Raw genomic sequence first — 16,220 nt, 5'->3', positions numbered from 1 at the left:
TTGAACTTGGGCAGTTTGGCTCCAGAGTCAATGTAGTTAAGCACCCACTCTAAGACAGTGGGCGCCAGGTTTTCAGAAAGAACAATTGTCATTAACATCCCCCTCCTACAGTACTTACTGCCTCCATATTTCTTCCTTCCCGTCATGTTCCTGTATGAGGAAGTAGAGAAATCATCAATTTGGGAGGCAGGCAGATCTGGATTTAAATCCAGATCAGCTAGTTTGCTAACTATGTGATCTCGGGCAAAATTCTTTACCTTGTACTTCTAAGCCTCTACGTCTGTAAAATTAGGGGGCTGGGGGAAGTTTCACACCTATGTCATGAGGTTCTTGTGAGAATGAATTATAACATTATGATGGTACATCCAGCGCACAATAGGTACTCAGTAGATGAGCTTCCTTCTTCCAGACCCCTGTGTCACCAACTCCCTTGACCTGTTTTCACCCTTATCTGCTCCGTGGTCTCCTAGATCAGTCACTCCCACCACCCCCAAGTCTCCCCCACCCCGGGGTGTGTCACTTCCTCCTCTGCAGCCTCCCAGATCAGTACACAAAGGCTGCTGCTACTGCCGGAGGAAGGGCTGCTCCGCACGCAAGCACGCACCTGTGAGTACCAGGGCACCAGCCCTTCTGCCTCCTCTCGCTACCCACCCAGGCCCCACCTGGTCCCAGCCTCCTGGGAAGAGGGCTGTGGCCCGAAGACACCCAGGGTTCAGCTGAGTCTTGAGAAGGGCTCTGAAATCTTCTCTGCATTCCCAAGATCTCCTGTTCCTTTCCCCTCACCGAGTTTCACAAACCCTCCCTCCCCCCACCCATCTCTCCTGGGTTGGTTTCCCAAGAGTGGGACTGGAGACAGGAAAAGGAGGGCGGGGATGTATGAGCCCATCATTTGCTTTACGGCTATGTGTCAAGGACTAATACAAGGTAAGGTTCTCCCTATATTACTCCCCAGCCGCTACGCCTGCTAATGCCTTGTGCTCCCCTCAGGCCTCCTCCCCTTGGGCAGATCCCACACTCCTTGGAGACAGTGGCTCAGTGGCTCAGTTCTGTCTCCTCCTCGTGACGCTGAGTGGGCAGCAGAGGTTCCTCCTGACTTGGGAATTCTGGATGGGTGAGGAGGATGCTCTCTTTCTCAGCTGCTGGGGGGGCAATAGGGTATTGGAGTCAGAATTAAGTCTGGGAAAATGGACAACCCAGAGGGAGCGAAGGGGGAAGATCAAAGAAGACTCCAAGGAAAGAGAAAGGGGATTAGGTAGAGCCCATGGGGACTGGTGCAGAGAAGGTGAAACTTCCCATGAAGATGGGGCCTGGTTTGGAGGGGAGGAAAGCAGCACAAAGTGAGAGACCTGGTCGGTGTCAGCCCCTGCCTCTGCTCAAGTTCGCTGGGGACCCTGGGCAAGTCACTCACCACTTCTGGGATTCAGGTTTCCATCTGAGAAAAAACGGGGTTGAAATAGATTTCTCCATTCTATGTTTAGGATCAGAGGGGGAACGGAAGTAAAATGAAGAACTGTAAAGAAATGGAGAAGAGAAAAGCAGACTAGAGGTGTAATCAGATTTCTGAATAGGAAGGGGAGAGAAAGGGAAAGACAGATTAAGATACAATTGGTGGCAAGTCCTGCATCCCAAGGAGGGGAGAAGGGGGTTGGGGGGACATGTCTGGGGCCCCATTTAGGGGAGATGAGCAACTCCTGGGGAACCAGTGTGGCCCAGAGCCCCACCTGTGAGAGATGAGTCAAAACTCTGTTCGTGCTGTAGCATCCCCAGCCTGGGCAACCACAGGCGAGCCGAGCCAGCAAGCCTGAGGTTAAGCAGAGGATTAGCCCTGAGCTCGTCTCTCTCGCAGAGGGTGGAGGCTCTGTTAAATATATATCTACTACGCCTGAGGTCACAGGTGGGGGGGAGCAGGACGGGAGCGGTCAGCGGCTTGACACCCCACCCCTTCCCCACACCCCTCGTCGAGTGTCTGGTACTGAGTCTCAGCCCAGGCTGAGAAGGATGTTGATGCTTCCTGAAAGAGTGAGCTGGCATTTCAAATGCACTGCTGATGGTTGTGGGAACTGTTGCAGCCCCTCAGGAGGTCATGTCGGTTGTGCCCGCACTGCTCACCAGTATTACAAATGATTCCTATTTATTAAGCCTACAAATCCTCTTCCAGGGTGTATCCTATTAATACAACATGCACACCTGTGAAATGGTAAATCCAGGTATTTTTACTGCAGTATTGTTTATAATAGTGAACAATTAGAAACAACATAAATTCTCATCACAAAGACTAAATACAACATGACATATCCGTGCAATGGAAATCTATACAGAACAAGGGATTTCTTTATTTCTCGGGCAGTAGGAACTCCAAGAAAAGTAGTGAAACTGAGGAAGATGCAAAACTGGGTGCCAAGTATTCTAGCGTCTGTGGGATCCCATCACTGGATTCTAGCACTTGAAGACTATACGTATGTTCATGTTAGTCTGTATATACACTAAAGATCTCTTGAAAGATGACAAGCAACAAAAAATACTAATAAATGATGGTTATTTGCTTGGTGTAAGTGTGGACACGGGTGGATTGGGAATGGGAGAGGGCATTTCTCACGATCTTAACTTTTTGATTTTTAACATTGTGCTAAAATACACATCAAATTGATCATTTAAACCATTTTAAGTGTATAATTCAGTGGCATTAGGTACATTCACAATGCTATGTAACCATCACTGTTATCTAGTTCCAGAACTTTCTCTTCACTTCACAAGGAAACTGCCCATTAAGCAGTCACTTCTCATCCTCCCCTTCTCCCCAACTGTTAGCAATCACTAAGCTACTTTCTGTCTCTATGGAGTTGTCTAGTTGGGCTGCTGCTGCTGCTAAGTCGCTTCAGTTGTGTCCGACCCTGTGCGACCCCATAGATGGCAGCCCACCAGGCTCCCCTGTCCCTGGGATTCTCCAGGCAAGAGCACTGGAATGGGTTGCCATTTCCTTCTCCAATGCATGAAAGTGAAAAGTGAAAGGGAAGTCGCTCAGTCGTGTTTGACTCTTAGCAACCCCGTTGCTAAGTTGCCATGGGATTTTCCAGGCAAGGGTACTGGAGTGGGGTGCCATTGCTTTCTCCCTAGTTGGGCTAGTTCATATAAATGGAGGTGTATAATGTGTGCTTGTCCGTGACTAGTTTTTTTCATTGAACATTGTGTTTTCAAGGTTCATCCATGTTGTAGCATGTATCAATACTTCATTCTTCTTTATGGCCAAATAATATTTCGTTGTATGGCTATGCCATATTTTATCCATTCATCAGGTAGGCATTTCTGGTGGGCACTCATCAGGTGGGTTGTTTCTGCCTTTCAGCTATTGTACATGGTACTGCGATGAAGAGTCCTGCACAAGTCTGTGTTTGCTTAAACATCCGTTTTCAGTTCTTTTAGGGATATCCTTAGGGGTAGAATTGTCAAGTACCAGGGTGATTCTGTGCTTTAACTTCATAAAAAATCACCAAACTGTTTTCCACAGTTGCTGTACCATTTTACATTCCCACCAGCAATGTATGAAGGTTCCATCTTCTCTGCATCCTCATCTACACTTATTTTCTGTGTGTGTTTTTTTTTTTTAAGTCTAGCCATCTTAGTGGGTGTGAAGTGGTATCTCACTGTGGTTTTGATTTGCATTTCCCTGAAGGCTAATCATGTTTAGCATTTTTTACTCAGTTGTTCCTCACTTATCAATCCTCTTTAAAGAAACATCTAAGTCCCTTGCTTATTTTAAAAGTAGGTTGTTTTTCTCTTTCTTGTTGAGGTGTAAGAGTTCTTTATATATTCTGGATACTTGACAGATATGTGATTTGCAAATATTTTCTCCCATCCTGTGGTCTGTCTCTTCACTTTCTTGATAATGTCCTTTAAAGCACAAAAGTTTAAAACGTTGAAGTTCAGTTTATCTAGCTCCTTTTGTTGCTTGTGCTTTTGATGTCATAGCTAAGAATCCATTGTCAAGTCCAAAATTATGAAGATTTACCCCTATATTTTTTTCTAGGAGTTTATAGTTTATGAACTTATACTTAGGTCTTTGGTCCATTTTCAGTTAATTTTTGTGTATGTTGTGAGGTAGAAGTCCAACTTTATTCTTTTAAATGTGGATATCCAGTCATTCTAGCACCTTTTGCTGAAGACTTCTTTCTGTATTGAATGGTTTGGCAGCTTTGTTGAAAATCAATTGGCCATACAGGGATGGACTTGTATATTTCTTTCTTTTATTTATTTAATGCTTTTGGCTGGGCTGGGTCTTCCTTGCTTTGCAAGGGCTCTCTCTAGTTGCTTTGAGCAGGGGCTACTGTTGCAGTGCGTGGCCTTCTTATTGGGGTGGCTTCTCTTGTTGCAGGCACAGGCTTTAGGTACATGGGCTTCAGGAGTTGCAGCACACTGGCTTGGTGGTTGCAGCTTGCGGGCTCTAGAGCTCAAGCACAATAGTTGTGGCACACAGGCTTAGTTGTCCCGTGGCATGTGGAATCTTCCTGGATCAGGGATCGAACTTGTGTCCCCAGCCAGATTCTTAACCAGTGCATCACCAGGCAAGTCTAGATTTGAATATTTCTGAACTCTCAATTCTATTCCATTGATCTCTTTGCTTGTCCCTGGTGTTGGAGAAGACTCTCGAGAGTCCCTTGGACTGCAAGGAGATCCAACCAGTCCATTCTAAAGGAGATCAGCCCTGGGTGTTCTTTGGAAGGATTGATGCTAAAGCTGAAACTGCAGTACTTTGGCCACCTCATGCGAAGAGTTGACTCATTAGAAAAAACTCTGATGCTGGGAGGGATTGGGGGCAGGAGGAGAAGGGGACGACAGAGGATGAGATGGCTGGATGGCATCACCGACTCGATGGACGTGAGTTTGCGTGAACTTGGTAGATGGTGATGGACAGGGAGGCCTGGTGTGCTGTGATTCATGGGGTCGCAAAGAGTCGGACACAACTGAGCGACTGAACTGAACTGAACTGATGCTGATACTATGGGCTTCTCAGGTGGTTCAGTGGGTAAAGAATATGCCTGCAGTGCAGGAGATACAGGAGATGTGGGTTTGATCCTGTGTTGGAAGATCCCCTGGAGAAGGGCATGACAACATACTCCAGTATTCTTGCCTAGAGAATCCCATGGACAGAGGAGCCTGGCGGGCTATAGTCCATAGGGTCACAAAGAGTTGGACATGACTGAAGCTACTGAGCACGCATGCCAATACCACACTATCTTGAATACAGCAGCTTTGTAGTAAGTTTTGAAAGTAAGAAGTGTGAGTCTTCCAATTTTGTTCTTCTTTTTCAAGATTGTTTTGGCTATTCGTGCAAGGCTATATGAATGTTAGGATCACCTTTTGCATTTCTATAAAAATGGCCATTGGGATTAACTTTTTGATTTTTGAAATGTGGTATTGAATTGCCTATTCAAATTTTAATTAGTAAGTTTCCATTTTGTTTCGTGGCGGTGCTAGGTTGCGGTGTGCAGGCTCTTCTTTGTTGCGGCAAGTAGGTGTTTCTCTACTTGAGATGCACAGAGGCCTCTCTAGTTGCAGCATGTGGGTTTAGTGACCTTGTGGCACGTGGAATCTTAGGGGTCTCTAGTTGCAGCGTGTGGGCTTAGTGGCCCTGTGGCGTGTGGGATCTTAGTTTTCCAATCAGGGATCAAACTTGCATCCCCTGCATTGGAAGGCAGATTCTTAACCACTGGACTACCTGGGAAGTCCCAATTAATAAGTTTTTAAAATTCTCAAATTTGCCTGGTCTTCCATACAGGTCATTCCAGGAATTACCCTGACTTCAAGCTCTATCTCCAAAACTCTAGATCCCCTTTGTGCAATGTACAGTAAAGAGAAAAATTTACCAACTCTGGCCTTCCTTTCTTCATTATCTCAGACTTTTAGACAGCTCTTCTTAAGGTCTAATTGTTATTCCTCTTGCTGTCATTTTGGTCAATTACAGCTGATTTCCCTGCCTTTTTCACATACTCCCTCATCTGCTCCAGCATTCTTTCCTCTCATTCCTAATCCCTGACTTCCCACCCCCCCTTATTTAGAGCCCCTGGCCCTCTTCCTTTAGAATCCATGGTTATGAAAGCTAAAAGGACTGTCAGATTATTTTTTTCAGCTCACTTACTTTAAGTTATGGAAACTAAGGCTCAGAGAGAAAGTCTGACTTGACACCAGCCAGTGAGTGACTGAGACTGGACCAGACCTGGTCCATTTCCTCTCTGTTTTGTTCTCTTTCCACTATAGCTTGAATTGGTGAAGAGCCCTGTGTGCAGACCTTCCTGCATCCATGTCCCCTCTCCAGACTCTTGCTTAGGCCATTTTGCCCACTCTGGCCTCATAAAGTCTGCACACGGGAGGGACAGGTCTTTTCCAAGGCTCCTACCGCAGCCTGAGACGTGCCTTTTCCTGCCATTTTGAAGAAACTGCTGAATCCACAGGGGGAAGTGAAACTATGGGGGGAGATAAAGAGTTGGGGTAGAGTTTTCAGAGGGACAACCACAGGCTAAGTTTAGAGGACCAAGAGTTTGGGGGCCCCTCCTGAGGACCCACGTGACCCCCTTTATATCCTATTACAGACCATGGTGGCTTTGTCAATGGTCCTTGTTTTCCTGCTGGCCCTGAGCAGAGGTGAAAGTGAGTTGGACGCCAAGAGCTCATCCCCACAGGAGGCCACAGAGTGGAGGGATCCCAATCTGTCCCTGCCAGGGTCCTGCCAGCCAGCTCCCTCCTGCCAAAAGTGCATCCTCTCACACCCGAGCTGTGCATGGTGCAAGCAACTGGTAAAGATGGGCCTGTGACCTCTGAACCGTGTGTGTGTGTGAATGTGTGCAACCTGGATATACAAGTATGATTGTGTGGGTACATGTGTGACGTTCTGGGTACGCTCTGTAGTCCTGTATATGACTGAGTTTGTGCACATGACTTCTGTCTGTGATTGCATGTGTGTGGGCACACACATGCATGCAAGAGTCCTCTGCACACATGTTTGTCTGCATCTGTGTATCTGTGTATATATGGAGAAGACTTGTGACCTTAAACTTGGAGGAAGCATGTTCTTACTGAACTCTTGTTTGTGTATAGCGAGAGGGATCTTTTGTGGGTATATCCATGAGAAAGTGTATTTGTCAGCTTGGGGCTGTCAAAATACCATAGACTGGGGTGGGGGTGGGGGGCTTAAGTGACAGGAATTTATTTTACAAACAAATTGATTGAGGATGTGAAATCCCAGATCAAGGTGGTAGCTGATTCAGTTCCTAGTGAGAGCTCTCTTCCTGGCTTGCTAATGGGCTGCAGACAAGCTCTCTGGTGTTTCTTCTTATAGGGATCTAATCAACAGATCATGAGGGCTCTACTCACATGACCTCATCTAACCTTAATTTATTCTCTAAGGCCCCAACTCCACATACTATCATGTTGGGGGTCAGTCCACTGCAAAAGTGTGTGATTGGGTTTCTGGATCTGGGTTGGGGGTGGAGGTGTGTTCCTGGGTATGCAGCAGCCTATGACTGGGAGGGTAGGCTGGAAGGAGCTGGAAGCCTATGGGCTTTGGGGCAAAGGCTTGAACTACCTAAGTGGCAAGAAGGATGTGGGGGGGGGAGAGGGTGTCTTCCTGGCTGGTCAAACAAAGCTGTTCTTTGTTCATGCCTTAAAGAGACAGGGCTCTGGTGTAGCAGAGCAAAAGGGGTGCCTGAGCTGGGGGGATGGGGCAGAACCGTCTCACAGGAAATGGGGAGTTAGATGAGATAAGAAAGGTGGGCACACTCATGGGGGGAAGACAGAGCTCCAGAGCTGAGTGGGTCCAGGAGAAAGGCACGTAGTGAATCTGGGAGGCCTGGAAGGGGAGACACAGTCAGTGGGAGGCAGAGACCAGAGGTGCCAGGCCAGAGGAGCCAGGCAGGGACTCTTGGGCCAGCTGGATGCGAGTCAGTCTCCTCCAGTCCCCAGACCAGAGCCTGGCTGGCACCTGGGCCAGCTGAGAAGCTGCTCTAACCATTTCCTTCCCCTGTGGCTCCCCAGCCAGTCTCGGGGTACCAGACACACTGAGGAGAAGGGGGTATTCTCTTCTGTCCCTATCGTTTCCCTTCCCAGAAACTGTCTTAATCTGACCCCCTTCCCTTTTTGGCCTGAGTTTGCAGCAGGGAAGGGCGGGGCGGGGCGAGGGTGTACTAGGAGGACAGGTTCTTCCTTTTTTAATGGTAGTGAGGTCCCTAAGATCTCAGCAGGAACTCTGTCCTGCTGTGGGAGGTGAGAGGTAGGTATCTGGCGGAAAGGGGGTGTCGAGATGAGGGTAGGAGAAGGGAGATGCTGTAGGAAGTGGGCTCTGGACAAGGAAGTAAGTACGAGGTTCCAGGGTAGCTGTGGAAGGAAGGGAGGGGAGGGAATTGGGGGTGGGTGCGGGGCTCAGGGAGTTGCCTAACAGGGGAGGGCTTGGAAGTGGCCAGGACGGCAGGGTGGTTCTGGGAGCCGGGCTGAGGGTTTCGGGGGATCAGGGTTCCCCACGCGCCTCCCCTTGCCGCGCAGAACTTCACAGCGTCCGGGGAGGCGGAGGCGCGGCGCTGTGCTCGGCGAGAAGAGCTGCTGGCCCGGGGCTGCCTCCCGGGGGAGCTGGAGGAGCCCCGCGGCCGGCAGGAGGTGCTGCAGGATGACCCGCTCAGCCAGGGCACCCGCGGCGAGGGGGCCACCCAGCTGGCGCCGCAGCGGGTCCGGGTCACGCTGCGGCCGGGTGAGTTAAGGGGTGATGGGCAGTGAGGCCGGGGGTTGGGATTCCACCGCGCCCCGCTGACCTCCCCATCACCTCTACCCGCAGGGGAGCCCCAGCAGCTCCGGGTCCGCTTCCTTCGAGCTGAGGGATACCCCGTGGACCTGTACTACCTTATGGACCTGAGCTACTCCATGAAGGACGACCTGGAGCGCGTGCGACAGCTCGGGCATGCGCTGCTGGTGCGGTTGCAGGAGGTCACTGACTCCGTGCGCATTGGTAAGCCCCGCGGAGCCCTGCCCGCTCCTGCCTGCCCTCTGCCTCTAACCAGCCGCACCCCACCCTCTGCCAATGCCTAGGACACACAAGGGCCTCACCTGCCCTCTCCTGCTCACCCCCCACACTCCAAGAAAATAATCGAAAAGATTCCCTGGAGAAGGGATAGGCTACCTACTCCAGTAGTCCTGGGCTTCCATGGGGGCTCAGACAAAAAGAATCCACCTGCAATGAGGAAGACCTGGGTTCCTGGAGGTGGGCATGGTGACCCACTTATTATTCTTGCCTGGAGAATCCCATGGACGGAGGAGCCTGGCGGGCTCCAGTCTATAGGGTCCCAAAGAGTCGGACACCACTGAGTGACTAAACACAGGATAAGAAAGTAAAGCGAGGGTTTATTTAAGTGAAACTGTGCTCTCAAGGGGAGAGAGAGCAGGCAGACTCAGGTGAGAGGCTGCCCTGAGGTTTTTTTCCTGCAAGCCGGTTACCTGGGGCGTAGAAATGAAGGGGCGAAACACTCGTGCCCTCTCCTGGTTTCTAACAGACCTGGCCAGGCCACGGGTTCCTGATATCTATCCTCAGAGACATCTTCTAGGTCAGAGCTAGGGGTCCTGTAGTACCCCTAATTTTACTGGAAGGGTAACTGAGGCCCCGAATCTGGACAGCCTGTTCAGACAGCTCCCAGCATCAGAGATGCCCTAGACGTGCCACCTGGACACTCCCCTGATGCCTCGTCTCCTGGCCAAGGTCTAAGTGCACCATCCCTGCCGCACCTGCTTGCATCCCTCTGTCCACCATCCCTGCTTCATCTTCTGCTGCTGCTGCCATTACTACACTGCACACTCGAGGCTTCTTTAGCTTCCACCAAACCCCTGCCTGCCACCATCATGTCCTCCTCCTCATATCCATTCCCCACTTCCCTGAGCCTGTGCACTCGCTCCTTTGCCCCTGCTGGGTCCTGGGTCCCTGGCCCTTTAGGACCACCCTCTCCCATTAGCTCCTCTGTGACTGTCCCCCACCCCAGTTTTTGGGGACTCTCTTCCTGAGTCCTTAGCAGTGGCCCCCCACCCAGTGACATCTGGCACTACCTTCATGACTCCTCCCAGGCTTTGGCTCCTTCGTGGACAAAACGGTGCTGCCCTTCGTGAGCACAGTGCCCTCCAAGCTTCGTCACCCCTGCCCCTCCCGGCTGGAGAGCTGCCAGCCACCCTTCAGTTTTCACCATGTGCTGTCCCTCACTGGGGATGCAGAGGCCTTCGAGCGGGAGGTGGGACGCCAGAACGTGTCCGGCAACCTGGACTTGCCCGAAGGTGGCTTTGATGCCATTCTGCAGGCTGCCCTCTGCCAGGTGAGGGGGTGGGGAGGGTCTTTGAGTTGGATGAGCTGGTTGGAGCCAAGATGGGCAGCTGTGGTTAGTCAGTGCACAGTTCTAGGGGTGCCCTTTGTGTTATAGTCCCTGTAGTTTGCACATTTATTTTGACAGTTTCCTGGTGGATTGGAGTGAAATGTCTAGAGGAAGAGGCATACTTTTCTAATTTACAAGGCCTCTACTAGCAGCAACCCTATTTGGGGAGAAGCAAGGAGCTGGAGACAGGGGGATGGACAAACTGAGTCAGAATGAGGCCGGCCACATCTTTGGCTAGTAGAGCTGGTGGGGGTAGCTCAAGGGCCCTCCGTGCTCAGGTGCACAGCCTCCCACCCACCCCACTCCAGAAGCAGATTGGCTGGAGAAATGTGTCCCGCCTGCTGGTGTTCACGTCAGATGACACATTCCACACAGCTGGGGACGGCAAGCTGGGCGGCATCTTCATGCCCAGCGACGGGCACTGCCACTTGGACAGCAATGGCCTCTACAGTCGCAGCCCAGAGTTTGTGAGTCGCCACCCTTCCCCACCCTCCCCGTGGGAGCCACACCTCTTCTCCCAGGACCTCTCCCTGTAGCCTCACTGTCCTTATGGTGGCCACCCTGCCATCCTCCTCAGCAGCTCCTCCTCTCCATGTCCCTCCACTTCCCAGCCTCTCCCCTCCTTCTAGCTGGTGGAACCCTGGATTTTCAGGGCACCTTGCATTCTGTGAGGGGGGCCTGGGGTACTCACCTTGTCCCCACTCCTTGCTCCAGGACTACCCTTCTGTGGGTCAAGTAGCCCAGGCCCTGTCTGCGGCAAACATTCAGCCCATCTTTGCTGTCACCAGTGCCACACTACCTGTCTACCGGGTAAGAGCTGTGTGAATGCCAAACCCTCCCATGCCCAGCCTTTCTCAGCTCCCTCAAAGGCCCATTTTCCTCTCCCGATATGCCCTCCTTCCAGAGTCCCACCCCGCCCCCCGCCCACGGCAAGCTTATTTCCTGAGAGTTGTGACCCACCATTTCCCTCAACTCCCCCCATCGCAGGAGCTGAGTAACCTGATTCCCAAGTCTGCAGTGGGGGAGCTGAGTGAGGACTCCAGCAATGTGGTGCAGCTCATCATGGATGCTTATAACGTGAGGGGCTAGGGGGGAGGGGCACTGGGGAAAGTGGAAAGGGACCCCAGGTAGGATGGCAGAACCAAGAGGACAATCGCCTGTTGGTATCACACCCCACAGCTCCTGCCCACAGTCTGTGTGTGTGGTTGTCATTAACAGCTCACTCAGTCTTGCACTCATTCATAAATCTTAAGTGCCTGATTTCTACAGAGCATGAAGCACTGCTCTGGGCAAGAAAGGGAATTAATATTGATTGAGTTTTTATTTCATGCCAAGCACCATCCTAAGTACACACTGTTTGCTGTCTCATTTACTCCACTAAACCCCCTCCCTGCTTGGAAACTATTATTCTAGTTTTATCCATGGGGAGGAGGCTAAGTGACTTGCCCAAGATCACACAGATAACAGATGCAAGGGCTGGCACTTGTCTATACACAAAGAATGTCATATCTGGAGATTGCCTTCACTATAAGCTTATCAATAATTCAGAGATATTCTTCACAGGAACCATGGTATTTTACAGGTAGACAGAACCATAAAAATTCATGTTTCTTGGGGTTAGGTCTTATCTCTGCAACTTGACTGTAGGCTTCTTGATAACAGAGACTGTGTTCTAAACCCACGGTGAGAAAATGTGAGACAATATCAAATTTCCCAGGACAAACTCAATGGAAAGAATCTGTTCTTTAGACCTTGTATGCTCACAGATGACATGTCCAGACATGAGGTTTGAAAAACCTAGCTACTGCATGTGTACAGCGCTGGCTAGTCCCTGAGCCCCACCAGGTCTTTGCCGCAGTGGCACTGAGATGCCGTGTTGGAAACCTCTGGACCCTGTGTTCTCGCTCAAGGCCATCCCAGGTCCTTCCTGCAGAAACTCCTCCTGACTGGGCAGAGCAGAAGGAGCCCCCAGGTGGGCTGAGGGTGGGGTTCCGGCAGAATGTGGAACAGCTGGAGAGGGTGTGAGCTGTAACTGGCCTTCACATGGTCACTCTCTCTCGCTCTTTCCCCAGAGACTGTCATCCACTGTGACCCTCGAACACGAACACTCTCTTCTCCCTCCGGGGGTCCGCATCTCTTATGAATCTCAATGTGGGGATTCTGAGAAGAGACTGAGTGAAGCTGGCGACTGGGTACAGTGCAACCAAGTCCGAATCAACCAGACGGTGAGAAGGAAGGGTGTGGGGATGGGAGCGGGAAATTGAGCAGGCAGGAGGGGATGGGGGGTACAGGCCTGGGAAACAATGTAAAAAGCCTGGGGTGTCCTCCACCTGTCCTTTCTCAGACACTTTAATGAGCAGCTTCCTCAAATGTTTCTAGGAGATGGGTGTTAGCATGACCCTGCCCCTTCATTTGCTAAGTAGTTTTCTGGATGACCAATGGCTTTGCAATGTGTGTATGTGCACAGGAGTGTGTGTGCTCACGGGCTCTTAGTATGATTCCCCCCTGCCCTGTCCTCAGGTGAATTTTTGGGTTACTTTCCAAGCTACCCACTGCCTCCCAGAGCCTCATCTGCTGAGGTTCCGAGCCCGTGGCTTCTCCGAGGAGCTGACTGTGGAGTTGCACACAGTGTGTGACTGTAACTGCAGCGACGCCCAGCTCCAGGCTCCTCACTGCAGTGATGGCCAGGGGCACCTCCAGTGTGGGGTGTGCAGGTGAGGGCCTACTTCCCTTCACCCATATGGCTCCCCCGTACTCCCACCTCGTCCTCCATCCCTCCACCCGCGACTCTGTCTCTAGGTATCTTTTTCGTAGACCTTCCAAGACTCGACCCTGACTTTCACCTCCTGAAGCTTCTTCCCTCCGCTGCAACTCTCCCTGCTCTTCTACTCCTCGGAACTCCATTATAGTCCATGCTCCTCTCAGCCTCGCTCTCTCTCCAGCTATCTTGAGATCTTAGGTTTAGAGGGTTTGGGGAAAGGCAGGTCAAGACATGGTCAAATTCTCTGATCCCCCCTTTCCCTCTCTTCCCTTCCCCCTCCCAGCTGTGTCCCCGGCCGCCTGGGTCGACTCTGTGAGTGTTCGGAGGCTGAGCTATCCTCCCCAGATCTGGAGTCTGGGTGCCGGGCCCCCAACGGCACAGGGCCCCTGTGCAGTGGGAGGGGACAATGCCAGTGTGGACGCTGCACCTGCAGTGGACAGAGCTCTGGACGCCTGTGCGAGTGTGACGATGCCAGCTGTGAGCGACATGAAGGCATCCTCTGTGGAGGTACCTGGAGACTTGGGGAGAAGGGTGGGGTCAGAGTGGCCCCCCAAGGGCGTTGAGGCTCTGGGAACTTCTTGATACCAAAGGCAGCAATCAGGCTGTGATGTAGGGGTTGGAAGTTGTCTGACACACTCGAGAGGGAAATGGATGCACAGGAGCAGATCAGCTCTAGGCAGCCCGTGATGGCATGTGGTGCCCAGTGGCTGTGGAGGATGGTTGTCACCCTCTGTGTGGCCCTACCTCAGGCTTTGGCCGTTGCCAATGTGGAGTGTGTCACTGTCACGCCAACCGCACGGGCAGAGCATGTGAATGCAGTGGCGACACGGACAACTGTGTCAGTCCTGACGGAGGGTTCTGCAATGGGCACGGACACTGCAATTGTAACCGCTGCCAGTGCGACGACGGCTACTATGGTGCCCTTTGTGATCAATGCTCAGGCTGCAAGACACCATGCGAGACACACAGGTGAGCCCTTAGGCCTTGCACCTCGGGAACAGGGCTCACTGAGCCCCTCCTGCCCACCTGCTCTTTCTGTGGGTCATCTGGGTGACAACTGCCCAGCTGGTAACTTACTGGTACCCACTGGACAGGGACTGCGCAGAGTGCAAAGCCTTTGGGACTGGTCCCCTGGCCAGGAACTGCAGCACAGCGTGTGCCCACGCCAACATGACTCTGGTTTTGACCCCTACCCTGGATGACAGCTGGTGTAAAGAGAGAACCCAGGACAACCAGCTCTTCTTCTTTCTGGCAGAGGATGAAGCTGGAGGCAGAGTTGTGCTCACAGTGAGACCTCCAGAGGGTAAGTGGGCAGGGATACTGTGGACATGCCACATGAAGTCCTGCAAGTTTAATGGGTAGGGGGCCAGAACTCTGGAGGTGAAAACGCCAGGCAATCAGGCTGGGGACTGAAGCAGAGCTGTGAAGCAAGCAGAGTGCAGATGCTGGATCAAGTGGACCTGGCTGAGGCCCTGAGTGCTGGGATAACCCTGATCCTGTGGAAGTTCCCTTTGTTTTCAATGACAGGCAAGACTAGGGAGGCTGATGGGGCTGGACACGTTGTGGGTGACGGGTGATCAATTCCTAGGCCCTGGCCCCCAGAAGTCCATTGTTTCTTCCCCATAGAGGGAGCAGACCACACCCGAATCATTGTGCTGGGCTGTGTGGGGGGCATCGTGGCGGTGGGACTGGGATTGGTCCTCGCTTATCGGCTCTCAGTGGAGATCTATGACCGCCGAGAATTCCATCGTTTTGAAAAGGAGCGGCAGCATCTCAACTGGAAGCAGGTGAGGAGCCTGCCTCCTCCCCCACTGGGTGGGGTTTTCCATGCTTCCCCTGGCTACAGGGGTTTTGCTTTCTGCTTCACCATCCCCAACTCCACCCCATTCCTTCTACACACCCCACACCCCAGGCCTGTGCCTCCTCTGCAGGCTTACCCTGGTTCCTCTGCTCATTTCCATCAGTTCCTGGGGTTCCTGCTCAAGTTCTAGGCTGGCCTCTTAGAACTAGATAAAAGAGGAGTCCTGGGACTTTTCCTCATCACTGGCAACTTCTTTCCGCAGGACCACAATCCTCTCTACCAAAGCGCCATCACGACCACTGTCAACCCCCGCTTTCAAGAGGCAGACAGCCCCGTTCTCTGAAGTGGGGAGAGAAAATCACTGCAGGGCTCTTCTCTGGGACCAAAGGAGTTGAGGCGTGGGGTGGATCGGGCTACAGCCGGGCAGGGGGCACTGAAAGGGCTGCCTGCTGCTGCAACCTTGCTTCCCTACCTCACGAGGAGTGGGGGCTCTCCCAGCCAGGTCTACAATAAAGTCTTACCTGAGAGCACACCGGTCAGTTTGTTTTGCCCCAGGCCAGGACATGTGGAGCCTGGGCCTCAGGAGGCTCACATGCAGTCCTCCCCCTACCACCTGAGGGCAAGTTTCTCAAGGTAACAGTGCGCAAGGATGACCTGGGCTGCGTGGGGAGCAGCGGCAGCACCGGGCTGGGTGGGCAAGTGAATCCTCAGCTGAGCTGACGAAGGAGCGCAACAGACCACACTTGGAGAAACGCTGCCTTGGCTGGTGTCTAGCCTCGTTCTATCCTGCTACATTTCTTTTCTTTCCTTATTCAGAACTGATAGCCTGTTTTTACTTTTGCTTGTTGTGCCTCTGTGAAGGGGAGCTCATAGGTGCTGGAAGTTGTGGGGTGGTTGGTTACATTTGGTGGGAAAAAATAAAACTACTTTGGCCCCAGTGAAAAAACTTCTCCCAAGGATGTTCTTCCCAAAGAGGAGATAGTATGTACAAAAGCCCTGTTTTTTATTTAAATATCCTAAATATATCACGAAGGAACATACACTGCACTTTAATGGTAAAAAGATACAAGTTTATAACATCTTATAAAAACTACCATTTAAAAGTGATCTTGTTCATTTGATATTCCCCTCCCCTAATAGCAAAATAAGTATATTAAAAAAAAAAAAAAAAAGGTGGAGAGGGTGGGGTGGGAGGGATTAAGATAAAAGCCCCAGGGCCACACAGAGGCAGAGAACATCTGGGGAGAGGGTTAAAAGTTGTGGTGGGACC

General features: G+C 51.6%; 1 protein-coding gene across 4 annotated transcripts; it reads left to right on the top strand.

The window, feature by feature from the left end:
• Positions 1-518: 518 nt before the first annotated feature.
• Positions 519-15,832, top strand: ITGB7 (integrin subunit beta 7). Of its 4 annotated transcripts, XM_070370846.1 has the most exons (16): positions 519-606; positions 988-1,111; positions 6,585-6,788; positions 8,530-8,731; positions 8,816-8,986; positions 10,090-10,331; positions 10,697-10,855; positions 11,103-11,198; positions 11,376-11,465; positions 12,461-12,613; positions 12,909-13,102; positions 13,433-13,656; positions 13,899-14,118; positions 14,244-14,452; positions 14,776-14,936; positions 15,213-15,832. In XM_070370846.1, the coding sequence occupies exons 3-16, from the start codon at positions 6,588-6,590 to the stop codon at positions 15,291-15,293; spliced, it is 2,403 nt and encodes an 800-aa protein (XP_070226947.1). In that variant the 5' UTR covers positions 519-606; positions 988-1,111; positions 6,585-6,587; the 3' UTR covers positions 15,294-15,832. The 4 variants fall into 4 exon arrangements, with proteins under 4 accessions (XP_070226947.1, XP_005902203.1, XP_070226946.1 ...); XM_005902141.3 differs by lacking the exon at positions 988-1,111 and having other exon boundaries at positions 520-606; XM_070370847.1 differs by lacking the exons at positions 519-606; positions 988-1,111 and adding an exon at positions 904-924.
• Positions 15,833-16,220: the final 388 nt, after the last annotated feature.

This window comes from Bos mutus, chromosome 5 (genome assembly GCF_027580195.1).
Source record: "Bos mutus isolate GX-2022 chromosome 5, NWIPB_WYAK_1.1, whole genome shotgun sequence".
Taxonomy (NCBI): Eukaryota; Metazoa; Chordata; class Mammalia; order Artiodactyla; family Bovidae; genus Bos; species Bos mutus.
This window is presented reverse-complemented; position numbering and strand designations above follow the sequence as displayed.

Coding starts and splice junctions, on each gene's coding strand:
- ITGB7 (XM_070370846.1), top strand. CDS start 6,588: ATGGTGGCTTTGTCAATGGTCCTTGTTTTCCTGCTGGCCCTGAGCAGA. Junction 10,332..10,696: donor TGCAGGCTGCCCTCTGCCAG/GTGAGGGGGTGG, acceptor ACCCCACTCCAG/AAGCAGATTGGCTGGAGAAA. Junction 12,614..12,908: donor AAGTCCGAATCAACCAGACG/GTGAGAAGGAAG, acceptor CCCTGTCCTCAG/GTGAATTTTTGGGTTACTTT.